The sequence below is a fragment of the Vulpes lagopus genome, chromosome 4, assembly GCF_018345385.1.
Source record: "Vulpes lagopus strain Blue_001 chromosome 4, ASM1834538v1, whole genome shotgun sequence".
Lineage (NCBI taxonomy): Eukaryota > Metazoa > Chordata > Mammalia > Carnivora > Canidae > Vulpes > Vulpes lagopus.
Window position 1 is genome coordinate 18,237,260 of NC_054827.1, and position 24,989 is coordinate 18,262,248.

Sequence of the window (24,989 nt, forward strand, 5' to 3'; positions counted from 1 at the left end):
TAGAGAAATCTGCTTGTCCTGAAATCACATTTCTTTTTTTTTTAATATTTTATTTATTCATTCATGAGACACACACACAGAGAGAGGCAGAGACACAAGCAGAGGGAGAAGCAGGCTCCATGCAGGGAGCCTGACGTGGGACTCGATCCTGGGTCTCCCAGGATCAGGCCCTGGACTGAAGGCGGCACTAAACCGCTGAGCCACCCAGGCTGCCCTGAAATTACATACTTCTTTTGAAATATTAAAGGAAGCACTACATTCTGGGCAGACTCCCTCTAGAAAGTACTTTATTCCAATAAAACACATTTTGATTACTGTATTCACTAAGAACTCACTGAATCCTAGTAGTCTGGTAGAGAAGAGTGGGTAGTAAAAAGGGAGTACTCTTTTCTTCCCTTACCTCCTTTTCCTTACTATGACTTCCGCCATTATGGTGCTACTTAATTATTTGATAAAGTTCTAGGAAAGGACTATATGAATAAATTATCTCTGATCTTTGTATTTTGGAAGGACCTACCAAAATCTGAGGAAATTCTGAAAGTCTTGTTTTTTTCCTCCCAATGACCAGTATGTAAATCAGCGATTCTATCCATCTGAGCATCTGTAAGTAGTATTTTCCTGAAGAGCACATAAATGGTAACACTCTTCCTGTACTTTCCTTCTGCACAGATTATCCTGTGCTTAGAAACTATAAACATGAAAATTTTTGTTTTCATTTTCTCTTAAGTAGTTTTCAACTGTGTTCACTTTGGAGCATGAGTGGCAGGGAAGGTGTGACGTAGAAAAGTAGTATGTAGTGTGACTTCTTGTTGCTTTATGAAGTAAACTATACTTAACAGGAAGACCAGATGGCATACTTTTTTATCATCCTATTGGAATACAGCTGTTTTATTATCTACTTGATTACACTGCAATTGCCAGCAGGAAAACAATGTGCAGACATTTTTAAAAACACATTTAAAATGACAGGCATTCTGGTGTCTTTTGGGGTTTTTTTTTAGTCCTAAAGTAAAATCTCAATGTCTCAAGTCTGCATTTAGGCAACTCTATTTATCAGGATTTTAAAAGCAGTATGTCTTAGCATATGGGTTTTTTTGGGGTTTTGTTTTACTTAAATGTTTACTTCTATTTTTGAGGTTTTAACATGGTCTTCTTTTGTAATGTCAATTTTATTAGACACCATACATACATTTTCATTCTTTAGCTAAAACATGTATTTGTGTGCTCTAAATTTTAAAACATTAAAAATTATTTCAAGATAAAAAATATTACTAATATACTTAGTATATTACTAAGTATAACTTTTTTCTAAGTAATTATAATTTTATCAAAAAAGACATGCTTAAAGGTATTTATTGGATCGCTCATGATAAAACAAAAACATTAACACAAAAAAGGCAACACTTATCTATGCCTAAAATGAAAGTAAATGCTTGCATAGTTTTAGTCAACTCAACCTCAAAGAATGGTTTCAAACTATAAAATGTACCCATCTACACAAATATATCTATGTAAATATATATACATATTCTTATAACTTATAGGAAAAGAAATATCCTTTTCTGGGAGATGAGTATATATTTTATAAATAACAGGAGATAAATTTACAGAATAATTGATGAAACCGATGTGTTTTTAGCTTTCTTTTGTTTACCTGTTATTTTCTGAATTTACTACAATGAAGTCTTTTATAAGTATTAGAGAACAAAACACAGAAAGTATTTATTTTTAAAAAAATATTGCTTACCTTCAAAAAAGGAATGACTTCTTTCATAATGGCTTTAATTTGCCGGTCCAGCTGCTGAGTATCAATTCTAGGACATGGAACAGTAGAAACTTCACTTATAGGTTGTTGTGAACCATGATTTTCAATAGGAGTTTCTATTTTTAAAAAGAAAATGATTCATTAGCAAAATAAAGCCTGTGACATTAGACATATGCATTATTCAGAATTCTAAATATTGAAATCTGATGATTTTATGCTGAAATAATACAAAGAAGAATCTATATAGTTTTAGCACCCTTAGTTAAAAGAAAGTGGTAATAAAACTATTAGGCATCAGGTGAGGCTATACATTTTCTTTACATATAGAACAGTAGTTTTTGTACTTTTACTCAACCGAGAACACACCTTCTAAATTAGTAACCGTACTTGTGGCGGCAGCACCGTCCTCATCCTCAAGAATCCTGCAGGTGCATCTTATATTTGTGCTACTTTCAGCCTCAGTCTTCATACGCTCGTATTCCCTCATTCTGGCTAATGCCTGATCTAAGTGAATCACAGTGTTACCTACATGTGAAACAGAAACATTTTGAGAATATATAAAGCAAACTTTACCATGTATTCCTCACAATATATTAATTAAAAAAAAAAAAAAAAAGGTCTGACCACAGGTAAGGAAAAGTAGCAAGTTCTAAACACTATACTAGTTGGGTGACTTGGCATATATTACTCTTTTAGATTCTGAAGCCCATATTGATTTCATAGTCACTATGTTGCTTCATGTAAACAGTACAAAGAAAATAAATCCCAAGATATCACCCAAATTCTGATGAAAAGGATCTAACTGAATGCAAGTAAAGAAGGTAAGGAAAAGGCCTAAGAAAGAGTTCCCAGTTTTCCTTCATCTACTTTAGACAAAGCTAGGGGTGAAGGATTTTGAGGAAAAAAAAAAAAAATCAGTAAATGAAACAAAACAGGACTCAAAGTCATTTTGGTAACTCAGAAAGGGGGAATAAATGAAGGAGACAGAGCGGGCCACAGAGAGATCTGTCTCTATAATGGGATGAGATCAGTTCAGACTTGATTTCCTCAGAAGAGAGCTAGGCTTAGACTCCGTGATAGTCCCTGTAAGGCAAAAGAAAGACTTACTGCTTTGGTAAAAGGTATATACCTAATAACAGGGCAAGGCTTGGCGCCTTTCTTTGTAGGCCTTTGGAATCATCTAAATCTAATTATCCTATGAGCAAACACTAGAATAATAGGACGTCAGATCATTTTATCAACTAAGTACCCTAGAGGTCTGAATGATTGAACCTTCAGTATCTCAATAGGCCACAGCCAGGAAAACAAACTGAGCATGTGTTTCTTTTCCCGAGTCTCCTTTCTAAGTCCTGAGATTCTGGCTTTTATTCTTTCCTTTGAATTATATACCCCACCAAGCATCTGTTTTACTAATGATGAAAACAAAAAGTAATGCATCAATGTACATTCAGAATTACCTGGGTTTCTCACTGGATTATCTATGCTAAGAAATTTCAGTTCTTGCAAATTAGGAAGTGAATATTATTGAAAATGTGATTGGATGAGGCCCTGATACCTCTAAATTTTTCCCATTAACTAGAAAACCTTAAGGGAAGTAAGTTAACATTTCTTGAGCTCCTATTAGACACGCTAGAAAGTTCTATATATTTTTCTAAGAACATAGAGCAAGATAGGTTAAGACTCCCATTTCCTTAGAATATGCAGTCAGAATAGGAGATGATTTGTCAAAGACTAAAGAGTTAACAGGAGATTCTTAACTTTACACTGATAGACTTTTAAGTCCAGTCTTTCCACCACATTTTGCCTTTTTTGGACTTTTGTTTCTTAATCAATATAATTCAAAGGCTGTATTAAAGTCATGTTCCTAAGATTATAAAAAATTCTGCTTACCTAGATCATCTGTTGCAAAAGGCTCAAAATTTGAAGATACAGACATGACGCTAGCATTATCAGCATCATTTTGCTCACTTATTTTATGTGTTTCTCTCTCAAAGTTCTTCTCAAAAGTTTCCTAAATTATAGTTTAAAAAAAAATAAAAATCACTAATATTTCTTTTAAAAATTTTATGACAAATACTAAAAATTTAATATAGAAGTTAAGTATTTGCATAAAACTATATACTTAAAATTGTGATATAACCAAAGCTATTAAAGGTTGAACAGCCACAAAGAACATTAAAATATTAAGTAACCTTTCAGAACATGTATCATTAAGTAGATGAAAATACACAGAGCCAGCTGCTGATTAAATTCTAACTTGGAAAAGTAAACATTTTAAATTATTTCTACACCCTCAGGGAAATTCTCCCATCTCTGAAGCCTAACAATGCCTAGGACCTTACTATATCTGGTTTATCAAAAGAAAAGCATGACAGCATCATTCGTATTTTTTAAAATGATCTTTATTGAAATATAATTTACATACAACAGTGCTCCCACTAAGTGTACACAGTTTGATGAGTTCTAAAAAAAAAAAAAAAACATACGCCCACGTAACCACCTTCCCTAAAAGACCATTTCCATCAGCCCAGAACGTTCCTTTGTATCCTTCTGTAGTCAGTCTCCACTACACCCAACTCATAATATTTCTATCACCACAGATCGTCTTGCTGGCTCTAGAACAATTCAGTATATACTCTTCTGTGTCTGGCTGCTTTTCTTTCAATATGTTTCTGAAATTAATTCATGTTGTCATATTTTAGAAGTTCATTATTTCTTAATGGCTGAATAGTATTCCACTGTAAGCATATACCATATTTTATCCATTTATCTGATGCTCCAGTTTGAGGCTATCATGATAAAGATGCTATGAACATTAGAATACAAATGTTTTTGTGGACTTAGGTTTTCATTTCTCTTGGATGACTATCTACAAGAAAAACTGGTCACATGCCAAGTTTATATTTAACTTTTTTTTAAGAAACCGCCAAATTGCTTTCCAAAGTGGTTGTACAATTTTATAATCTCATAAAGCAGTGTGAAAGTTCCAAATGCTCTACATTCACACCAACACTTCTAATTGTCAATCTTTTAATTTCAGCCTTTCTCATGCATGGGAGGTAATTTCTCCTGTGGCTTTAACTTGCACACTGGCCACTGTTTAGAGATCTTCTTCCTGTAGTGCCTGTTCAAATCTCTTGTTCTTTTTACCAAGTCATTGGTCTTATAAGTGAATTGTAAAACTTCTTTATGTAGTCGGGATTTGTCATTTCTATATAGTCCTTGTCAGATATATGTACCAAGATTATGTTCTCCTAATGGTGTCTTTTGAAAAGCAAGATTCTATTTTTAATGAAGTCTAGTTTATCAATTTTTTTCTTTTCCAGTTAATGCTTTGTGCACCCTAAGAAATCTTTGCTTATGTTAAATCATGAAGATTTTTTAAAGACGTTTTATAGTTTTAGACTTTTCAGGACTTTAATTTCAAAATAATTTCTGTGTATAGTGCGATTAAGGGGAGTCTCACATTCTAAAACTCATTTCACAACTGTGTTCTTTCTCCTCGCTATTAATCTTTTAAACTTTTCAATTATGAAATACAAGTTCTATCTCTGATTAAAGGAAATTTAGGCATTATGGAACATGTTTTAGGAAACGGGACCATTTTGTTCCTCCTTCAATGAAAATTGGAAAGTAGATGTGCTTTTGCCATTTTATGGCACTTGGAATACAAGATACAAAGTGTTTCTTCCTCTCCCTAAACTTCAATTCTTAATCCTCTTTGACTTCTAATTCTCAGATGCCTTTTACTTTTCTCTGTCCTGGCCATAAAGGCTCTTACACACTCTGAAATATGTCTCTGAAATATGTCTATGCTAGCTCAAAAGACCTTGGCCTGGGGTGCCTGGGTGGCTCAGTCAGTTAAGTATCTGACTTTGGCTCAGGTCATGATCTTGGCATCCTGGGATCGAGCCCACATTGTGCTCTCTGTTCAGCAGGGAGTCAGCCTTCCCTCTCCTTCTGTGATCTCTCTTGTTCTCTCTCATGTAAATAAATTAAAATCTTAAAAAAAAAAAAAAAAAGACTTTGGTATAGAAACCTGGGAGAATGAGAGTCTGTATCTGTTCAACTGGGAAACTACTAGCCATGTGGCTATTTATGTTAAAATTTAGTTCCTCGGTCCCATTACCCACATTTCAAGTGCTTGATAGCCCATGTAGCTAATGGCTACCATATTAGACAATGCATATATAAAACATTTCCATCGTTGTAGTAAGTTCTACTGGACAGCACTGCTCTAGATAGCTGAGTAGGAACACTGGATATTGTGCTGCTGCTGATTAAAGAGCACTAATAAAGGGAGGATGTTAAATTAATGACAAATTTAAGTTCTGGATGAAAAATTAAAGAACTGGTTTAGTTATTTAAAAATAATACTAAAATAACAAGTACAGTTATTTCTGCCAGGTCTGTGTGATCATGGGCTGAATCTCTGTGTTCCCCCCCCAAACTCCTATGTGGAAGCCTTAACTCCCAATGTATTAGGAGGTGGGGCTTTTGGGAGGTAATCAAGTTCTTAGATGAGTTAATGAGAGTGGGAGCCCCCATGGTGGCATTAGCGCCCTTTTAAGAAAAGACACACCAGGGCAGCCCTGGCGGCTCAGCGGTTAGCGCTGCCTTCAGCCCAGGGTGTGATACTGGAGACCCAGGATTGAGTCCCCCGTCAGGCTCCCTGCATGGAGCCTGCTTCTCCTTCTGCCTGTGCCGATCTCTCTCTCTCTCTCTCTCTGTGTCTCATGATTAAATAAATGAAATCTTAAAAAAAAAAAAAAGAGACATCAGAGCCATGTGAGGACACAGGGAGAATGTGGCTATCTGCAAGCCAGGAAGAGGGTCCTAACCAAGTACCAAATCTGCGGACACCATGATCTTGGACTTCCCACTCTCCAGAACTGTGAAAAATAAATGGCTGTTGTTTAAGGCATCCAGTCTACAGTATTTTGTTGTGCCAAGCCCAACTAAGATACCTACTTATTAAGGTCAGTATCTTTACATTTATTTAAGTTATCAACAGTTCTAAGGAAAAACCTCTAGAATCTTGTCAGGTTAACTTTATCATACATCGTATCTCAATTTTCAACTTGCTATTTATTGATAATAAAGGCCAATGTGCTCAAATATTTTAAAATAACAAAGTTAATACCATCTATATAAAATCTGGATAAAAAGGGAGGCAATGGAGTTATAGGAGGCAGAGAAACCATTCCTGCTCTCACCAAGTTATTTCAGTGCATAATAAACTTTAATATAACCACATATTCCCTATTTATGTATATGGCTGGACCACACTTCATTTTCTACAAAAACAAGTATACAATTTTCATCAGTTATAACAACAATCCCAAGAAATACTTACATTAATTTATATTTGACATTGTAAAGTGATTTAAAACTGTTATCATTTTTAGACACAAGTTTGTGTTCAGCATAGTAGTGGAGTTGGAGCAGAAAAGAGGACTTGGGGAAGTAGTTTTTAAACACAAGTTAAAAAAAAATAAACACAAATTAAAGAGCAAAAATTCAGAAAAAGTCCTCAACAGTTACAAGAAAATTACTAAATGTGAAAAAAAAAATCTTTTGAGGAAATACTATCTTATCAAAAAAAACATACAATGCTAGTATATCAGCAATGGGCAGAAACAAAGTAATACCACTTCCAGCTCTCTACATAGAGCAGATATTTGGCATTCTTATCCATGAAAATCAACATACTAGAGCTGGCATAGAAAAGAAATGTATTTGCCATCCCAGGACCCCATAATATCTTTTATAACAGAATTACAGTCCAAACCTTTAAGTAGGTGTTTTCGAAATACCTAGCATATTACCTCTTCACTATCCTAGCAGTTTACCATCAAGTCATTCACTGGCTTATGTGCTATGTGGGGGCTACTGAAGGACACAGTTTACTGAAAATATATGATTTCCCTCACCACTCTTTTCCATTCCCCAAGCTCCTTTACTTCATTCAAAATTTTCTTCATAAAACTGAATACATTAAATTACATGTTTTTTCCTGGATGACGTTCTTTTTGCCCAGGCTTCTCTTCAAACCCAAAAACTTGATTTATCTTGTATTTATTTATTATAGGGTTCTGTGATCTGACTACAGTCTGGTTTACTGAGTACCTTAAATAAACACAAATTTTTACTAAATGTCTGTTGTGAGTCAATTCCTTATACTGGGCACCAGAAATACAAACACAGCTATTTTACACCTTATCATTTATCTATCATTTTTGGTGTTTGCTGATGTATTTTGAGTTATATACCTCACCTCAAGATAATGTGCTACACTTAGCTTTTTAAGAAAGCTAAAAACCAAGTATCGAGTATATTCACAATTTATAACAACTTACTTAACTTGTTTACTACATACTAAAATTACAACTACATTCATTAATCATTATCAGCTTACATCATCAGTGGTAGCAAGGCTTTCACTGGGGGTAAGCTCTGAGTTTGATGCTATCCAAGTACCAGAATTCACTGACTTTACATTTTCTCCTTCTTTTTCATGGTTCTCAGAAATATGTCTGGTTACTATGTCCTAAATAAGAAAATAAGATAGTTACTTATGTAAAACATTTATTTTTTATCACCCATTTAAACGCATAAACAAACAGGTAAGTAAATACAATACTCCTTATCTCATAGCTTAATTATGAGGAAGAAGTAACATTTAAGGTAAAACACTAAAGAAACTTCTCAGAGAAAGACTTTATCTAAAGGCTACTTAAGCTATACAATAAGTTTTAAAACGGCAAGGAAGCACATGAAAAACATCATAACACATATGGAACAGGATGTACTTCGGTGTAAGAAAGCAAACAGTAAAATCATGAAGAAAATCGGTACCAGAAAGGGTTAAAAAAGAATGTTGGGTACCAGATACCTGCAGTGCATATAAAGCCCTTTGTCTCAAGTAGTCTGTATTAAGTAGCTGAAGTTCATGGAAGAGTTCAATAAGAAAATGTGGATGAGATTCATTTTGAGAAATTAATGTAGCTACTTCAGAATAAATAGTATCCCGCAAAGCTTCAAACATGGAAAAATCACTCCCAGTTTCTGGAAGATATAAAAGATAGGAAGGTAATAATGATAAAATACATTCCTAACAATTTCTATTAGCTGATATCATTATTTAGGTTTAAAATACTTAAAAATCAGAACAGACTCAATTCTATTTCAGGACTTTTAAAGTAGAAAAAGAATCTTAAAAATTACCAAGATAAAAATAGTCTCAAAAATATCAAGATATATACTATAGAGAAAATACTTAAATGTCTGAATAATATTACCTAGCATTACTCAGGCCATGCTTATTTCTCAAAAAAACTATCTGGAAAATTTTACACATTTCATAGGAATGACCAGTGGAAATCTTTCAGCACTCGAACGGAATTAACTACAAATAACTTTTTTTTTTTTTTTGCTAATACGAACTTTGTTACAGAGAAGGAAATTCTTTTAGTTAATATTTAGAATAAACTGAATGCTGGCAATAAAAGTTACTATTTTAAGGTCTATTTAGTTAGGACTAATTCTCAAATCAGCTATGTTGCATTGATGGAAAATTGAATTTGTGAGGGTAACACAATATAGGTCAATTTTGCTAGTGTCGTACTGACCCACTCAGTGTAAGTCAGACTGGCATGATCCAATGCACATTCTCAGTTTCACAAAATCTAGGCATCACTCAACAATTCTGCTATATGTGTTTGTTAACACAGAATTATCATTGTTAAAGGTATATATTCAAACCTTTATTGTTAAGAGTGCAAATTAGAAACTTCCCATTTTGAGTTCTCTATTAAAAAAAAGAAAACCTCTAGAGCACCTGGGTGGCTCAGTCTGTTAAGCATCAGACTCTTGATTTCTGCTCAGGTCATGATCTCAGAGTCGTGAGATCAAGCCTCACACAGGCCTCCACAGGCCTCAAGATTCTCTCCCTGTGCCCTCACCCCTCCCCACTCTCACACGTGCACACATGCACTCTTCTCTCTAAAATAAATAAACTCTTTAAAAAACAGAGTTTATTTATTTTAGAGAGACACAGAGACCTAGGCAGGGGGAGAAGTGGGACTTGATTTCAGAACCCCTGGATCACGACCTGAGGCAAAGGCAGATGGCTCAACCACTGACCTACCCAGGTGCCCCTAAAATAAATAAGATCTTAAAAAAAAAATCTCTAAGTAGCTAGTCTAGCTATCAAACTCTGTACCCTTTCTAGAGCAACGGTAGAACCATGGGTAGCTAAAGATTTGGGTTCCGCAAATATGTGTGACAAGTTACCAAAGAAAAAGAATTTAAAATATTGAGTGAATATATTGTGCTTTTTAAATAAATATACAAAGATTGTAAATATTTAACTCACTTTTTGCAAGAGAGGGTAAAAATATGCAAAGCAAATGAGGCCTAAAGGAAAAGCTTCCTACTAACTTACATCTTATATCTTAACATCTTCAGGCCCTAATTTCTACAATTATTGTAAAATAATAATAATAAATATAAAATACTGAAAGTTACGTTAATAGTTTTAAAATATTCAAATATGGTATAAGTAGGAACTAAAATTATCTCTGTAGTAAATCTTTACTTAAAGGAAAAATCCAAATAAGAAGATATAATTTAATATGCAAACTTCTAATTTATATACTGTAGTTTGACCAATTAGAAAATGTTTATTTCAAAGATATAATAAAGCATATTTAATGACATCTGTCATACCTCCATATATAAAATTATCATTTTAAATTATGTATCATTAAAGATGAAATTATTCCTGAATAATGAATTATGCTGAACACATGCTTCACTGCCCACACTTCCCTAGCCCTACAATAGAGGTGGAGAGTTTTTGCCAGTTTCTCCTCCTAAACTAAAATGCATTAGTGTAGGCTAGAAAAACCCTTGATCTCACTCAGGTTTCTCTGAATCCATCTTATTTTTATCCTATTTTCAGAGTTCTTTTCTTTAGGAAGTGTCAAAAATATAATTCAAGCATTGTCTGTGCTAAATCTTTGTTTTTCTTTTTAGAATCTCCTAAGATTCATAACAAGCTTTTATTTTTCACTTATGTATAGTGCAGGAGGCATTAATATTTATAATTCTAAATCACACAGAAACATGTTTAAAGAAAATACACAGTGTAAAGACAAAAACGGTATTTTGGAATCTTTGTAACTTTCCATGTATTTTTATTTATCATGGTCTTTGCATGTCATCGATTTTATTTAATGGTTTATTGGCTTTTTTTATAGATACTGACTAGTAATGAAAAGTAAGCACAACAGAAGTTACACACAATACTTAACACTGCAAATCACTGTAAAGCTAGGGAAAAAATTGTTTCAAAAAACATTAATGCTTTTAAAAGCATTTAAGAAATATAAAATAAGTAACTCAAATAAAACAATTTTAAAAATTTTTTTCTACTATCCTTATGAATGTGTTGGTTATGTTACATACAGTAATTGAAAATGAGAACAAGAAAAGCAGCGAATTTTACCACCCAAGAATTACAAATGAAAGCCTTCAGAATTTTATGAATATGAATTCTCTCTCTCTTTTACCAGCCAAATGACATATATACACTAAGCTATATCTTAAAAAAAAAAATCAGAGCAATAAAACTAAGAATAATATTTAAGACTAATGGAAAAAAATTAACAAAAAGTGGACACCAAAACTAAGCAGGTTGTTACCTGGTGCTTCATTGCATGCATTTCTGTTAGACTGCTGTAGTATTCTCCTAGCATGTGCTGTAGGAAAGGGCAGACATAAGGATGAACATAAAATGTGTATGAATAGTAAAGACAGGGTATATAATATGAATAAGTGAATTTTTTTTAAATAAAAGCAAATTTCTTTAAAACTGTTTGCCTGAACTATTATCACAAAATATGGTTTATAATTTGTTTAAAAATTTTAGTAGGGAAAATATCGGAAGACTTGCTATAAGCTTATATATAAACTTAATGTGACTGATGATGACTATCATATAATAAACTTCTGCTGTTCACTCTCAGAAGCATACACATCAAAGTGAATCTCCTACAACTCCTGAGGGACGAGAGGACTGTAAAATTCAGTACGAGCAGTCAAATATGCTGCACCCCAGTAATCATATAACAAAAACCATTAGTCTATGTTATAAAGAATCTGAAAGTAATGATTAAATCTAAAAATAAGTCTTTGATGAAAATGAATATGTAAATACACACAAGGTATATTTTATACAATTCAAGGATTTTTTTAGTGCACCAAAATTCAATCATTATAGTTTTCTAAGTAACAGTTATAAGGTCTGAAGTCCTATAACTATTATTTAGGTAACTTGATAATCCAATTAATTAAACAGCCTGCCTTTCAATTTAGTGCCGTTCCCCAACTTCCACCAACTGTTTACTCTTTGAAGATCTCACTCTTCGATAAAGACAATGAGATGAGATAAAAATTACTAAATTTTGTAAAATGTAGGGGTTGTGTCAGAATTGATAGTTTTGCCAAAAGGATCCTAGACTTGAGAGAAGGCCAGAATTAAAACTTTCACTCTGCCATTTCCTAGCAATATGACTGTGAGGAAGTTGGTTTGAAATACAAACAAATGTGAGGTTTGTTTTCTGATTAAATAAAAAGAAATACTCAATTATGAAAGGTTTAGAAAATACATAAGAGTTTAAAGATGATAAAATCACTCTTAACATTTTGATATACTTTCTTCTAGTCTTTATGCATTCCAATTTTTGTTTAAACATATTTGGAATCATACTGTTCAGACAACACTGAACCCCAACTTTTTTTCATTTTTGTGTCCTTAGCATAGATAAGTACAATTACTGAGATAAGGCCACAACTTTTGAAGCTTTCAAGAAAAACAGTACCAGTTTATGTTACTAGCTCTTTATGAAGCTGGGGAAGAAGCAGGGATACTCTGACCATGTTTCCTCATCTACAAAATGGAAAAACCAATTCAAAGCACTATGAGGCTCAAATGAGAGGAGTACATTTGTTTAGCTTTTAAGTAGTAAAGCATAATACAAACAGTACTACTACTCTGACAGTACTACTACTCTTTTTTTACCAAAGCTCTTATTGACACCTGAGAGCTGAGGATCTCTATTTACTGCCCCCTCTCCATGTTTCTTTGAGATGTACTTGTTCTTTATGAATCAGGAAAGTACCAGTACTTAGAGTACAACAGTGGCAAACATGTAACAACTCCATTCCTTCATTCAATTAGCACATACTAAGTAAGTGCCTACCATGTGTCCAATGCCATGGGAACATTTAAGGCACAAATATGAAAAGGTATTTATCTGCTGCCAAGAGGCTAAAAAAGGTGACAAAGACACTTAAATAAGCATGAGATGTGACACGGGCAACAGAAGAGATTTACAGGCTACAACAGAAACAAGAAAGGAGAAAGAGAAACTTATCTGAGCTTCGATGTGATGCAATTTCAGAGTTGCAGAATTAATCTTTAAGACTCCAGTAGAGAAAAAGGCTTACAAAGAGCAAAAAGGACTGGAGGCAGAAGAGACACCTGCTGCGGTGAGAAACAGCATGATAGCTGTGGGAAAACTTCAGTTCTGTGCCAGGGAAAGAGGCAACATCAAGGCAGAGGGTGGGGAGAAAAGAGCCTAGATATGCAAGAAGGAGCCAAATCTCCACTGGCCAGATGTTACATTAAGGCACTTGGGACTCTCCCCTGTAACCACAGTGAAGCCAAAGATTTGAAGCAGGGAATGATATGATTTTATATCGAATTCTTATTCTGAGATTTTTCAGAACTTCAAATCAGCTCCAAATTACTATCAACTATACCTTTTTACTTAGAATTGCATCAGAAAGTGTCAAAAGCTAGTATCAGAATATTAAAAAATATTTCCAGTTTACATTTCTTGATGTCAAGGACTTGCACATGACAGAAAATTGTGACACACCAATTGCTTTTCAAATCCAAGATGAAACCCTTAAAGCAAACCAAAAAAGAACATACCTGAAGATATCTCTGTAGACCTACTATATTTTATTATTTTTTCCAGCTGCTCAAGATTCTTTCTGCTGAATACTTTTGCTTGAACAGGCTCTTCAGTCTGGGCTGAATGTCTGTTCCTACTTTTGCAAGGTTCACATGTGCTAGACACACTGGCACTTTCATACCCTTAAGTAAAAAAAGTGATAACTGTTATCATTTGCAACTAACTCAAACTGAAAGGGAAATTGATTTCCATAGTGAAACAGTACAGGTAACTCAATTTAGAATGCTGTGAAGGCCTGGTATAAAGAGAATTCAAAACAGTAAATACAGCGTCTTGTGATAACCTTGAAATCATGGAGTAATACTACTATATTCTAACACTTCATCATCCTTTGACACCACCTTAATAAGTACATCCCACCTCAAACTATACTTTAGGCCTTGTAGGACCCAAAATCTCTGCTAGTCTCCAAGTTAACCATTTTTCAATATTAGGAAAGAATCACATCCAATCTACATAAAATGTCTTTAACCGAGAGAAGAGTAATGGGCATACTAGAGTTAGGTATGTCTGCCTTATTATAACTTGTAACAGGACTTGATTTAAAATATCTTACCCACTCATAGGTTATCCATATATTCCACTAAATTTTCCTTGCTATATGGCACAAGTTAGAAATTGAACTATAGGGATCCCTGGGTGGTGCAGCGGTTTGGCGCCTGCCTTTGGCCCAGGGCGCGATCCTGGAGACCCGGGATCGAGTCCCACGTCGGGCTCCCGGTACATGCAGCCTGCTTCTCCCTCTGCCTATGTCTCTGCCTCTCTCTCTCTCTCTATGAAAGAAATTGAACTATATTTTGTTTCACATGGATATTTAGTTATACCTACCAGACTCCCAGTGAAATAAAATGCAACCCTGGTCAATATAGTAAATCTCCATGTTTATTGAGGTTTATTTCTGGGCATTCTATCTGTTTAACTTATTTATTCCAATGCCATCTTCATTCTTTTAGCCACATAAGTTTTACAGAATGCTTAAACATCTGGTAAGGCAAGTCCTTATGTAGGTAGTTTCTTTTCTTGGCTATTCTTAGACTTTGTCCTTCCATATAAGCGTCAGGATTTTTTTTTTTTTTTTTAATTTCAAAAACAGTCCACAGGGATTCAAAATGAATCACATTAAAGGCATTTATTAATTCAAGGAGAACTGATATTTAATAATTTTACACATTCTCTTCTAAAAACACAGTTACATTTTTTACATCTGTTTGATCTTGTTTGAGGTATTTCAAAAACATTTACAATTTCTTATAGATCTAGTACTTTTCCTTATTTTATTTATTCCTAAGAATTCCCCCCTGCCCCCCAAAAAAAACCTTGGATACTATGGGAAGAGTATTCTCACCAACCCTAATTCTCATTCTACAGTTACTAGGTTAGAGAAAAACATTTGCATACTTATTTTATAACCAGCTACTTTATTAAATTTAGTAATTATTTTCCAATGTCTCTTGGCTCTCTCAGAAAATATAAAAATGTTTCCCTTTTTCAATATTTATTCCAATTATTTAATTTGTCATAATGCTTTCCAAACAATGCTAATGATGATGGTGATAGAGCAGAAACCCTGTTTAATTTCTGAATTTGATACAGATTATATCTGGAGTATTTTCATTTACAGTGGTGTTTGTGTCTGGCATTCGCTAATGCTTTTCATTATATTAAGTAACTGCCTTCTTAGGTGCATTTTACTTGTAATTTTTATTAGGAATAATTCCAAATTTTACCTCATCTACCACTAGGATTATGAGACTTCTGTCCTTCAATCTGTTGATATGAAAATGATGTTGACAGATTTCCTGATAATGAACCGTGGTTACATGTCTTTAATAAATCCTATTGACAACAGTTTGATATTCTTCTTGATATACTGGCAGATATATTTGGCTCTTTTACTTTTGATTTTGTATTAGTAACTGAGATTGATCTACTTTCTTTATTGAACTGTTACCTCTCCTTTTTACCTTTCCCTATAAAGAGGTCTAATCTGACTCATATGTTGTTTCTGATAGGATATACCAAGATCTTTTCATCATGACAAGTGAAGGCTCTAGTTTGAATATAGGATTCTTGAGCTATGGTACTTTTGTCTGTATGGACATTATTTCACTGTCTTCTACTTCCTCTGTTGTCTGATATCTGTTCTTTCTACTGTGTGTAACTTGTTCTTGCAGTCTGGAAGCTTAGGAGGTTTTACCTTTTACTTGGAATTAAGGAACTTTATCAGAATACACACAGGAGTATGTGTATACTTTCCCACTTGCCTGCTGGCTGGACAATAGCTGTTTTGATCTGCAGTCTCCAGTCTCTCATTAAAGATTCTCCTTTCTTATTACTTAAGGAGTACCTTTCTACCCGTTTTTTTTCCCCCCACCTTTAGCATTCTCTATATATCCTCCTATCTCCAAGATTTGTCATTAAGCCTCTAATCATTTTCCTCCGGATTTTATCTTAGTCCTTTTTGCCCTGTACAATGGCATAATTCTTCCCCTCAATTTTCTAGGCCAGTAATTTGGGACCTAATACCAGTCATCTTTTTTTTGAACATTTGTTTAAGTGAAAAAGTGAAAATCACTTTTTCTAGTCCTACAGAATTTGGGACAAATTCTTAAACAAATGTCCTACAACATTTGTTTAAGTGCAAAAGTGAAAATCACTTTTTCTAGTCCTACAGAATTTGTTATAATTCAATCTGCTTAAATGTTTTTAGGGTTTTGTTCAAGTGTGTATTTCCTTCAATAATTGCTTTTACTCGATTTTACCTGTTCCAGTATTCTGCTTCTGTGTCTTCTCTCTGGCTGTTGGTCCCTTTTACATGCATTTTTATATTCATTGGGTTAGTGGGGACTCCCATCTACTCTTAAGGCTGGACTCAACTGCTGCCGAGTTTCACTGGCATGCTGACAGTTCTTGGATGTCTCACTCCTGTGGTGAAGCAACCTCCAACCAAGTTTTCTCCAGGAACTGTAGAGCTCTGATCTTTGCCTGGCAGTAACTGAATGAGCCAACAGAACCTAAAGCCTTGCTACCTACATTCTCCAGACTATAGCCACTCCTCTGCTAATAACAAGCTCCCAATAAACTGTCAATTTATTCTCTGTAATATCCAATCTGGAGTTAACCTTCCCTTTTTAAGGCCGTCATTCAAGCTAAGACTTTATCATCTTATACTTCGGTTCCTAGTTTCTTCGTTAGGTCTCTCAGAGTAAAGTCTAGGCACTCTGATCCATTCTGCATGAAACTTACTGGAAAAAGAGCCCTCTTAGTCATTTTTGACCTTCACATAAACAGGTCCAACAATAAGGGTATCTAGCTGCCAAAAGTAGTAGATAAAATGGAGAATTAATGAAGATTCAGGATACCTCTGAGTTACACTGCCTAGGCCAGCTACTGTAATACCACCGCATGATGGTCATTGCGGTTAAGGGTATGACCTCCTATCCCACTCATTGCTCTTTGTCTTGAGCACAATCTGTTTCTCGCAGCATATTTAGAAAAAATAGTTCTAGTTATGTCTCCACTTTAGGAACATGACTCAGTGTGTCCTCTGGTGGCACATACCCGTATAGGCCACAAAGGTAAGGATGCAGCTGAATGTCTTGCCAAAAGGCCTGATGAGCCTCCTGGAGCAGGGAACTCAAGATCATAGGAGGTTTGTGAGGAACTGCTATGTGGCCATTTTTTTCATTTGCCTCCTCCTGCCTCCTCCTGTCAGGAAGAGTTTATCTCCTCCTGGGTTCTGATGAAATAGGAGACCTTTCCTTCCCACACTCGGAGGACACACCTACAGACTATAAACTGGTTTGTAGTTGCAACACAGCAATGGCTCCTCAACAGCAGGGGTCCCACCATGCAGGCCGTAGTTGTCACGTGGCCTCTTCTGTTTCAGTGTTCCCCTTGTGGCACATGGAACAAAGAACACAAGGAGCTGGGACTCCTTGTTACTCTTTCTCTGCCTGGGTAAATAATAAACTCTCTGAATCTAAAAAGGATTGTTTCTTTCCTGGCCACAACTGTCAGGCCTTGGCCTTCCTAATGCCTGATAGCCATTTCATCTCTATCTTTGTTAGTAAACAATAGTAAAGGGAAGAGAAAAAAAATGAAAACACTCAGGAACGGTTACAGTACTTTAACAGTTCTATTCAGTTTTCCAAGAAAAGAATGAGGAAGGTCTAGACTATATGATCCCACTGCTCTCTAATAATACCAAAAAAAGGAACGGACCTGGTAGACTGTAGCTAAATTACAGGTCTGATACCTGAAACACAGAAAGGCAAAGAAAAATGTTCAACTCAGAAAGCCTTAATTGGAATACAAGTTTAAAAAGATTACCACTATCACATAAAACCTTACTTCACATGCAGTGATATATACCTTTTCATATGAAAACCTTCTAAAGATTAAAATACATTAAAATACATACTTTTTTTCTAATTTTTTTTTTAATTTTATTTATTTATGATAGGCACACAGTGTGAAGAGAGAGAGAGAGAGAGGCAGAGACATAGGCGGAGGGAGAAGCAGGCTCCATGCACCGGGAGCCCAACGTGGGATTCGATCCTGGGTCTCCAGGATCGCGCCCTGGGCCAAAGGCAGGCGCTAAACCGCTGCACCACCCAGGGATCCCTAAAATACATACTATCACTGGAAACAAAGTTAAATGACGATTTCACATGCCATTTCTGAAAACTGTTCAAAAGTGCAAAAACACACACAAATAGTTCAGTCCAGTAAATCTGGGACAGTATAACTGGCTGTGCTGCCTCTCTCAAGGCAGCAACTTAAGTCCCATCATGCTGGTCTATTTGTCACATCCTATATTTCCTTCCCCAGCTGCTCTCATCTTCTTTTCCTGACTCATCCCACCTTAACTCTTTTTGTTACTACAGTTTACCTTCCAATATTCTCTCCATCCACCTACATTTAAGACAAGTAAATATTCTTTTGCCTAAGAAATCATGGCTGTTCCTATCCCATAAAACAGCACTAGTCTAGCTCAGTGCCTCTCAGGCTTTAATGAACACATATTCATATTAAAACACCTGGATTTGGGGCACCTGAGTAGCTCAATGGTTAAGCATCTGCCTTTGACTCAGGTCGTGATCGCAGAGTCCTGGGATTGAGTCCCACATCAGGCTTCCCACAGGGAGCCTGCTTTACCCTCTGCTATGTCTCTGCCTCTCTCGTCCCTCATGAATAAATAAAATCTTAAAAAAGTTTTTTAATTTAAAAAAAACACCTGAATTTTTGCTAAAACGCATACTGAAAAACAGTATATATTCATTTGGTTGGCATAAGATGGAACCCAAGAGGTTTTTTGTTTTTTTAAAGATTTTATTTATTTATTTGACAGAAAAAGAGCACATAAGCAGGGGGAGTGGCAGTCAGAGGGAGAGGGAGAAGCCGACTCCCTGCTGAGCAGAGAGCCCGATATGGGCCTCCATCCCAGGACCCCATGATCATGACCTGAGCCAAAGGCAGATGCTCAACTACTGAGCCACCCAGGTGCCCCAAAGAGTGCATTTTTAATAAGCTCCCAGATGATGCTGGTGTTGCTCATCCATGGTTCATTGGATACCAAGGGTTTAGCTAATTTGATTTCACTACTTATTAGCTTAATCTGCATACTAGTTGGATTCTGCTATCAAGTTTTTGGTGTATGTTTTAAAGTAGGACTCTGACAGATGGGTCTTGAATGCTTGTCAAAAAAATGTGTATGTTAGGTTTCTGGCAGGTATTTTTATACTTCTACAAGAAGAGAGCACACATCAGAATGTCAATCTTTGCTTGAGGCAAAAAAGCTGCATTGTATATACAGAACCATAACTCCTCAGAATAAAGGGGTTTCAAAAATGCAAATATACCAATTATTTCTAGGTTTAGGTAAACACAGCCATTAGTTGGCTTAAGAGTCCCTTAAGACCCTGGTACTTAAAGTGAAGTCCACAAACCAAGATCAACAAGACATGGCACTTGTTAGAAATACAGATCTTTCGATCCCTACACCTAGACAGAAGCAACCTGCCTTTAAACAGGTTCTCAAGGAGAAACAAAGTTCAAGAAGCACTGCCATAGCACACCCACATTAACTGGCTAAATGTGAAAATGATGGAAAATAAGTATTAGTATTTCTTCATATGACAAAAAGCATTTCTGTAGGGGCAAGGTAATAGAGAATAAAAAGTTTGATGAGTTACCCAGGGAGCCACTCTCTAAAAATGGCCGTGGTTCATTACCTATTTAAATGTCCTCTGGTGGCACCAAAAGTAGTAATCTTGGAGAAAGCAGAGTAGTTGGATTTCCATTCATTTGAATCATTGACTAATTTGCTACATAAAATCAGCTCCTCCCAAACCTACTTAACTGATATATTTTTAAGGATAACGTGTGTGCTGAGAAAACTACATCCCTATTTAAATTTGCTTGTTTCACCATCAAATCAGACTCCTCAAATAGGAGTAGGGGCAGAAGCCAAGGACATGAAGGATACATGAAGAACTGAAATGAAATAAAGAAGCAGGTATTATTCTTTCCTATATCCACAGTTTTCATCAGATTTTTCAAGCGTTTCATTAACCATTATAAGATGAATGCTGCAAATGTTTACAAGTGGTTTTTTTTACCATCGAGTTTCCTAGGACCTTCATATCCTTGCATATATTGTGAACTTGAGAGAGAGCTGTATGTGGTGATTTTTCAAACTTTTGTCATTTTAAGTCTGAAGTACTTTGATCTTAAGCACCAAATACTCCTCAAATCCAGAACAACCTCTCAAAGCCACAGCCAAAAATCATCCCTTGCAAACTTGAAGGAGCGTCCTTTAACTCGAATATTCCGGATTCTAGTTAATAAAACTATTTTTACCTAGCACTAGACTTGAGTAAATTCTTCAAAAATCAAAGAAAATCTACTTTTAAAAAAAATTACGTGCAATAAACACTACAATGACAAGATTCAATAAAACATGGGTTAATGTTTCACCTTATTTAACCAAAATTAATTTCCTAAAGGACTAAGAGCAAACTTGTTTTAAAAGTGGTTTCATCTATGATATTCAAAGACTGCAATGTAGTTATAGGCCCAAATTTCTCTGAATGAATCAACCAAAGATGTAACAATAAATCATAATTGAAGTGTTGGGTATAGGACAAGATGTAATATTCAAAAAGAGTAGTAAAAGCTGGGCATTTTGGCAGTTTTTAGTAACTTACAAGATTTGGAAAACATCTTCTATGCTCATAGTAACCACACAAACAGGAAATACAAGTTTTAAGAACCACAGAAAAGAATAAATATGATGTCTTAAAATATCTACATTAAAACCTATTTTATAGGGCAGCCCCAGTGGCGCAGCGGTTTAGCGCCGCCTGCAGCCTGGGGTGTGATCCTGGAGACCCAGGATCGAGTCCCATATCGGGTTCCCTCTGTCTGTGTCTCTGCCTCTCTCTCTGTCTCTATGAATAAATAAATAAAATCTTTAAAAAAAATAAAAAATAAAAATAAAACCTATTTGATAAATTTTAGATAAAAATTGTAAGAGTGACTAAAAATAACTTCAAACAGTGCTTATCCAATTAGCCATAATGAAACGAAGTATGTCAACATGCCAGAATAAAGTTACCAACATTTACATGAACAATATTTAACAAATTTTAAGACTTACCAGTATTTTTAACTCTGCTTTTTAGTTGAGCAGAATGCCTTTTCTTACTCTTTGATTTAGGAGTTTTATCTTTAGATGCTAGGCTGGCCTGTGCAGATGCTTTCCTTGTCTTGAATGTTTTGGTTACTGTTGTCGGATCTACTGGATCAGGCATACTGCTAAAGCTTTCTAATGACTCTTCATCAAACTGGCGTCTTCTTCGGCCGGTATCTAATTGATTTTTGCGATTACTATTTGTAGTTTTCTCTACAGATGCTGGAAATCCAGTCTTGATAAATGGTTTTTCTACTTCACCTTCTTGGTCATATAACCACGCTGTCCTACTGTTTTCCACCTCCTCTTCAGGCTGTTTTTGATTCCTTACCAATGAAAATAAATTTTTACAGTTATGATGATAGAGGCTATAAAAACATTTTCACAGAAATATGTAAATATTATATAGGCTAATGTACTAAATTCCTTTAAACTTTTTTTTTTCTAAAGAAAGAGCAGAGGAGAGGGAGGAGAGAGAATTTTTTTCTAAAGATTTATTTACTTGAGAGAGAGAGTGTGTGTGTGTGTGTACAAGTGGAGGAAGGGGTCGAGGGACAAGCAGACTCCCCACTGAGTACAGAGACCCACTTGGGGCTCAATCTCAGAAACTTGAGATCACAACCTAAACTGAAGTCAAATGCTTAACTGAGGCACCCAGGTAGGTACCCAAGAGAGACAATCTTAAGCAGTTTCCATGCCGGGCTTGGAGCCCAACACAGGGCTCAATCTCATAACCCTGAGATCATGACCTGAGACGAAATCAAGAGTTGGATGCTTAACCAGTTGAGCCATCCAGGTGCCCCTCTAACTTTAGTATTAGATCCTTCTCACTAAACCATTTTCACTGGCAGAAATTCCAAACAGGTCTAGCATTCATTGATTGGGGGGGGGGGGGGGGGAAGGTAGAAAATTTTTTAAAAAGGATGGGACAAAAAAAAAAAGGATGGGACATACAAGGAAAAAAAAAAACACTTGGAGGAATAGCTGAGAAAGAGTCCTATGTTAGTAGAGGGTTTGGGAATATACATGGATCTGTGTCACTTAAATCCACTCAAACAGAATTGGAATTTGGTGAAAACAACTGTTGGTATAATTAGTAATTTATTTCTCCACACATTAAGTCTAGTTTAGTTCTGATGGTCTGGTGTCATTTTCCAAATTTTATCTGCTAAACATTGGCATCCTTTAATATGTTAATAAGTACTTATTGATCATCTAAGTTTGGAAAATAGACAACATTAAATATGTCTGCAGTATTTCTCAAAACTTTATACATGCCAATGTGCTAGACAAATGTCTTAGAAGGGAACACAGTGAGCAAGACGTCCAAGATTTTTATCACAGAATCTCACAGGAACAACAGTGTTCCAAAGAACATGATTTAGGACACTGACCAAGAGTTTAAATTAAGACAAGATTAGCAAACTTACAGTCTACAGGCGGCCAAATTCATCCTATTTCTGTATGGCCTGAGAACTAAAATGATTCCCTTTTTTAAAAAAGATGTTAGGGATCCCTGGGTGGCGCAGCGGTTTGGCGCCTGCCTTTGGCCCAGGGCACGATCCTGGAGACCAGGGATCGAATCCCATATCGGGCTCCCTGTGCATGGAGCCTGCTTCTCCCTCTGCCTGTGTCTCTGCCTCTCTCTCTCTCTCTGTGTGACTATCATAAATAAATAAATTAAAAAATAAATAAAAAATAAATAAATAAAAAAGATGTTATTAAAAAAAATAAAAATAAAAAATAAAAAAATAAAATAAAATAAAAAAGATGTTATTTGTTTATTATTTATTTTGGTGGGTGGGGGGAGACAGAGGGAGGAGAGAAAGAATCTCAAGCAGACTCAGCAGAGCTCCACACAAGGCTTGATCCCACCATCCCGAGATCATGACTGGAAATCTAGAGTCGGGGACACTAAACCAAGTGAGCCACCCAGGCACCCCTAAAATGATTCTACAAAAATAAAGTAAAATAAAATAAATAATTCTTATATTCTTACATGGATGAAAAAAAATTAAGGAAAAATAGTTTGTGACACGATTTATATGAAATTCACATTTCAGTACCCACAGATAAAGTGTTACTGGAACACAGCTGCTTGTTCACATACTGTTTATGGCTGCTTTTGTGCAAAAATGGCAGAAATAAATGGTTACAATAGGCACTATATGGTCTGCAATATTTATTATCAAGTGCTTTCCAGTAGGAAAGGTTTTCTGACCCCAGCTCAAGACTACAATGTTTCATCTGACCTCTTGTTATCTCCTGCCATTTAATTCAGGGAATCTACCTATAATAGTTGAGATATTGGGGAGGAGATGAGATCTAATCTAAAGTAGGTCAAATATCTTACAACCTTCATCTAGTAGTATTAGTTTCTAGCTCTCAAGTGAACATAAGGACAGATATCAAATCAAGGCAAAAGACACTGTGTCAGGTCTTATCCCTCCAAAATCAATCACCTCGGACACTCTGACTAAAACACTGAACTGTTCTAACAGGATTAGTGGCAAATGTATGCCTGAGAAGACACGTGGTAAGGTATCAGTTTAATATTCTCAACGCTAACAAGCTAAACAATAACAAGCATCCTCCCTGTGTTTTCAAATTGTGTATATAAGATATAATCACAAAAGTGATATTTAAGAATATCATGGATTATGTTCACAATCAAATACCTTTGTTTTTCTGCTCCAATAGAAGAACTGCTTTCAAAAGGTTTTGGAAAAGCCATATATTCTGTTTTCCCTGAAGAATTCTGGGCTAATGGTTGCTGGTGTTCAGTAGGTGTAGAAATATTCTGAGAAAATTCTCCAAAATTAGAAGGAAATAAAGGGCTAAAATTCATACCTAATAAATAAAAGAAGATATCAATAAAGAAGTACCTAAAGGTCTTATGACAAAATTAAGACAGTTTTAAGTAGATATGTAGCTCAAATCCACCAGAATAACTGTTATATATAAACTAACACTCATTTGTTCAATCACTGTTAGAGAGTTCAGCCCACTAGGTTTTTGGCATTGATAATACGAAAATAAATAATCCCCTTCAGAGCTAAAAGTTAGAAGTAACAGTACTCGACATTCATCAAATTACCAGTACCACACACTCTTGTAGGCATTTACCTATTATTTTGTTTAATGCTCGGAACAACACTATGACATAGGTATTAATTCTATTACAGAGAAAATCAGCTCAAAGATTAAATAGCTACTAACTGGAATAACTCATTCTTTAAATAACATGCTGGGGGGGGTGAGGGAAGGAGCAAACAACACAGGACACATGCTGACAATCTTTTGCTCTAAGGAAAGGAGGCCACTCCCCTCATTTGTACCACAGCTACCGCACCCATGGCACTCCACTAAGCACTACTGACATTCCTAGCTTCCTCACAAGACTCTTAATTACTTTATTATTATTTTTTTAAGATTTTATTTATTCATGAGAGACACAGAGAGGCAGAGACCTAGGCAGAGG

The 24,989-nt window shown here is 35.4% G+C and overlaps 1 protein-coding gene across 24 annotated transcripts in view; it reads right to left on the reverse strand.

The window, feature by feature from the left end:
- The window catches only part of PCM1 (pericentriolar material 1), an 80,674-nt gene that overhangs the window by 16,267 nt on the left and 39,418 nt on the right, over nt 1-24,989 (reverse strand). For 13 of the 24 annotated variants that reach the window (XM_041751255.1, XM_041751256.1, XM_041751270.1 and 10 more), the window contains 9 exons: nt 24,187-24,358; nt 21,476-21,834; nt 13,770-13,934; nt 11,473-11,529; nt 8,661-8,833; nt 8,184-8,315; nt 3,656-3,776; nt 2,132-2,290; nt 1,748-1,881 (listed from right to left, as the gene is read on the reverse strand). In XM_041751255.1, the coding sequence (XP_041607189.1) occupies nt 1,748-1,881; nt 2,132-2,290; nt 3,656-3,776; nt 8,184-8,315; nt 8,661-8,833; nt 11,473-11,529; nt 13,770-13,934; nt 21,476-21,834; nt 24,187-24,358 (1,472 nt within the window). The remainder of the gene's footprint in view (nt 1-1,747; nt 1,882-2,131; nt 2,291-3,655; nt 3,777-8,183; nt 8,316-8,660; nt 8,834-11,472; nt 11,530-13,769; nt 13,935-21,475; nt 21,835-24,186; nt 24,359-24,989) is intronic. The other 11 variants (XM_041751267.1, XM_041751278.1, XM_041751268.1 and 8 more) reach the window with 3 other exon arrangements.